This window comes from Palaemon carinicauda, chromosome 23 (genome assembly GCF_036898095.1).
Source record: "Palaemon carinicauda isolate YSFRI2023 chromosome 23, ASM3689809v2, whole genome shotgun sequence".
NCBI lineage: Eukaryota > Metazoa > Arthropoda > Malacostraca > Decapoda > Palaemonidae > Palaemon > Palaemon carinicauda.
In genome coordinates this window covers 102,297,744-102,300,850 of record NC_090747.1, presented here as the reverse complement: position 1 = coordinate 102,300,850, position 3,107 = coordinate 102,297,744, and the positions used below count along the sequence as shown (strand labels likewise).

Sequence of the window (3,107 nt, the reverse complement as noted above, 5' to 3'; positions counted from 1 at the left end):
TCCCCCTCCACATGGGGGCGAGGGGGAAGGAAGATCCCCCTTCACATGGGGGCTAGGGGGAAGGAAGATCCCCCTCCACATGGGGGCTAGGGGGAAGGAAGATCCCCCTCCACATTGGGCAAGGGGAAAGGAAGATCCCCCTCCACATGGGGGCAAGGGGGAAGGAAGATCCCCCTCCACATGGGGGCAAGGGGGAAGGAAGATCCCCCTCCATATGGGGGCAAGGGGGAAGGAAGATCCCCCTCCACATGGGGGCAAGGGGAAAGGAAGATCCCCCTCCATATGGGGGCAAGTGGGAAGGAAGATCCCCCTCCATGGGCAAGGGGGAAGTAAGATCCCCCTCCACATGGGGGCAAGGGGGAAGTAAGATCCCCCCTCCACATGGGGGCAAGGGGGAAGGAAGATCCCCCTCCACATGGGGGCAAGGGCGAAGGAAGATCCCCCTCCACATGAGGGCAAGGGGAAAGGAAGATCCCCCTCCACATGGGGGCAAGTGGGAAGGAAGATCCCCCTCCATGGGCAAGGGGGAAGTAAGATCCCCCTCCACATGGGGGCAAGGGGGAAGTAAGATCCCCCTCCACATGGGGGCAAGGGGAAAGGAAGATCCCCCTCCACATGGGGGCAAGGGTGAAGGAAGAGCCCCCTCCACATGGGGGCGAAGGAAGATCCCCCTCCACATGGGGGCAAGGGGGAAGGAAGATCCCCCTCCACATGGGGGCAAGGGGGAAGGAAGATCCCCCTCCACTTGGGGGCAAGGGGGAAGGAAGATCCCCCTCCACTTGGGGGCAAGGGGGAAGGAAGATCCCCCTCCACATGGGGGCAAGGGGGAAGGAAGATCCCTCTCCACCTGGAGTGCGGGAGCTCCAGGAAGGTCCCCCTCCACATGGGGGCAAGGGGGAAGGAAGATCCCTCTCCACCTGGAGTGTGGGAGCTCCAGGAAGGTCCTCCTCCATATGGGGGCAAGGGGGAAGGAAGATCCCCCTCCACCTGCAGTGCGGGAGCTCAGGAAGGTCCCCCACCACATGGGGGCAAGGGGGAAGGAAGGTCCCCCCGCCACTTGGGGGCCTGGGGCCCGAGGAAGGTCCCCTCCACCTGGGGTTTGATGCCCCACGAAGGTTCCCCTGCACCTGGGGGCTGGGACCAGGAATGTCCCCGCTCAGTCTGTGGGGGAAGGGACACCTGGAAGATCCCCGTCCGCCTGGGGGGCGGAGCCTCAGGAAAGTCAACCTCCACGAAGGTCCCCCTCCACCTGGGGGAGCGGGGGAGTCAATTATCATTTTTTGTTGCTATAAACGTATTACAAGGAACGCGGTTCAACCCTCGTAAGCGAGGGCCATTAAGATGTTGGGCGATGACGAATAAGCCGCAATAAATAAACCTAATGTTGTAATAAAAGTTATAACTGGTATTTATTTATGACTGTGTTCGGGGTGTCACTCTTTGGCTTTATATTTCGTCTCTACTCACTGTGTTATCAACCATCCTTCTTTTATTTATTCAATCTTCTTAGATGGAGTGATCGTGAAATAGAGAAACTAGAGGGGCACTCAGTATGGCGCAGACCTCTGCTGTGGCACTGTATTTCTCGATCTTTTGCCTCGATATTGACCTGAGCTTTGACCTTAACGTGTATTAATTGGCATGGATTTCCATACACTGAAATATGAACCAAGTTTGAAGTCTCTGTGACAACGATGTCCAAACTTATGGCTGATTACGTGAATTGGACACGTTGCTTGACCGTGACCTTGACCTTTGATCTTGACCTTTCAGAATTTAATTTTTTCCAGCTTTTTACAGGAAGCTGTTCACAAACAAACACACAACAGGGTAAAACATAACCTCTTTCCAACTTCGTTAGCGGAGGTAAATATTCTTAGATGGACTTATTATGTTATAGGCAAATAAATTGATTCATCATAAGCTCCATTGACTTTTTCTGGGGTAGTTTATGCTTTTCACGTCTGATATTTTATCAATATTTTTTTTTTTCTGATTTTCATTTATGACTAATATTCTTATATATCATCAGTTTTATTAATATTATTACTTCTTCGCGCACCTGTGGGGTTTTGTGTGTGTGTGTCTCTGTGTGTGTGTGTGGTGGTGTGGGTGTGAGAGAGAGAGGAGAGAGGAGAGAGAGAGAGAGAGAGGAGAGAGAGAGAGAGAGAGAGAGAGTGAGAGAGAGAGAGGATGTAAACAATGACTTGATCATCAAAATGAAAACAAGTCAGAGAGAGAGAGAGAGAGAGGAGAGAGAGAGAGAGAGAGAGAGAGAGAGAGATGTAAACAATAACTTGATCATCAAAATGGAAACACGTGAGAGAGAGAGAGAGAGAGAGAGAGAGAGAGAAGAGAGAGAGAGAGAGAGAGAGAGAGAGAGGAGAGAGATGTAAACAATAACTTGATCATACAAAATGGAAACACGTGAGAGAGAGAGAGAGAGAGAGAGAGAGAGAGAGAGAGAGAGAGAGAGAGAGAGAGAGAGAGAGAGAGAGAGAGAGAGATAGAGAGAGGTGTAAACAATAACTTTATCACCAGGATTTGAACAAATCTTGTGCTTTTGAGTAACAAGTAAGTTAATAAACAAACAAATGACCTCATTTCCATTCAGATGATTCGTCCCTAGGGGGCGAAGACCCTAAACCCCATTTAGATATTAATTTCCCCTTTTCCAGGTAATGACATTCTCTTGATACTGATGACCCAAACTGCAATGAAAAAGACTGGCTTTAGCTGTTGTTGTTGTTGTTTTTTTTTTGACAAGTTGTATTGGCACATTTTTTTTTTTTTTATCTTTTTGGATGTGATTTCATATGAGGGTTAATTTCATTATATAGATCATGGTGGTTGAGGGCATTGTAAGATATAGGCTTATAATTATTATTGTCATTATTGTTGTTGTTATTATATTACTGATATTAGTGGTGGTAGTTGTAGTAGCTGTAATAGGTTAGGCTTAGGTAATGGGGTAATAAGATACTTAATGTAATTATTATTATTATATTATTATAATTTTCTTGAAAAAAAGGGCCTATTTTTTGGGGTCCGAATCGAGTAAGGGCCCGGGGTCAGAGAAAATGTCCCCAAAATTTTCGGTGTCAGAT

General features: G+C 48.4%; 2 protein-coding genes across 2 annotated transcripts in view; one reads left to right on the top strand and one right to left on the bottom strand.

Moving 5' to 3' along the window:
- The window catches only part of LOC137617713 (basic salivary proline-rich protein 4-like), an 861-nt gene extending 805 nt beyond the window's left edge, over positions 1 to 56 (top strand). Inside the window, exon 1 of the mRNA XM_068347709.1 lies at positions 1 to 56. This exon is cut by the window's left edge and continues 805 nt beyond it. Within this exon, the coding sequence (XP_068203810.1) occupies positions 1 to 56 (56 nt within the window).
- A 30-nt stretch (positions 57 to 86) lies between these two features.
- On the bottom strand, positions 87 to 1,277 carry LOC137617712 (formin-2-like). The gene has a single exon (XM_068347708.1). The coding sequence runs from the start codon at positions 1,275 to 1,277 to the stop codon at positions 87 to 89; it is 1,191 nt and encodes a 396-aa protein (XP_068203809.1).
- Positions 1,278 to 3,107: the final 1,830 nt, after the last annotated feature.

Bases quoted from the DNA above. Each gene is read 5' to 3' on its own strand.
- LOC137617712 (XM_068347708.1), bottom strand. From the start codon at position 1,277: ATGATAATTGACTCCCCCGCTCCCCCAGGTGGAGGGGGACCTTCGTGG.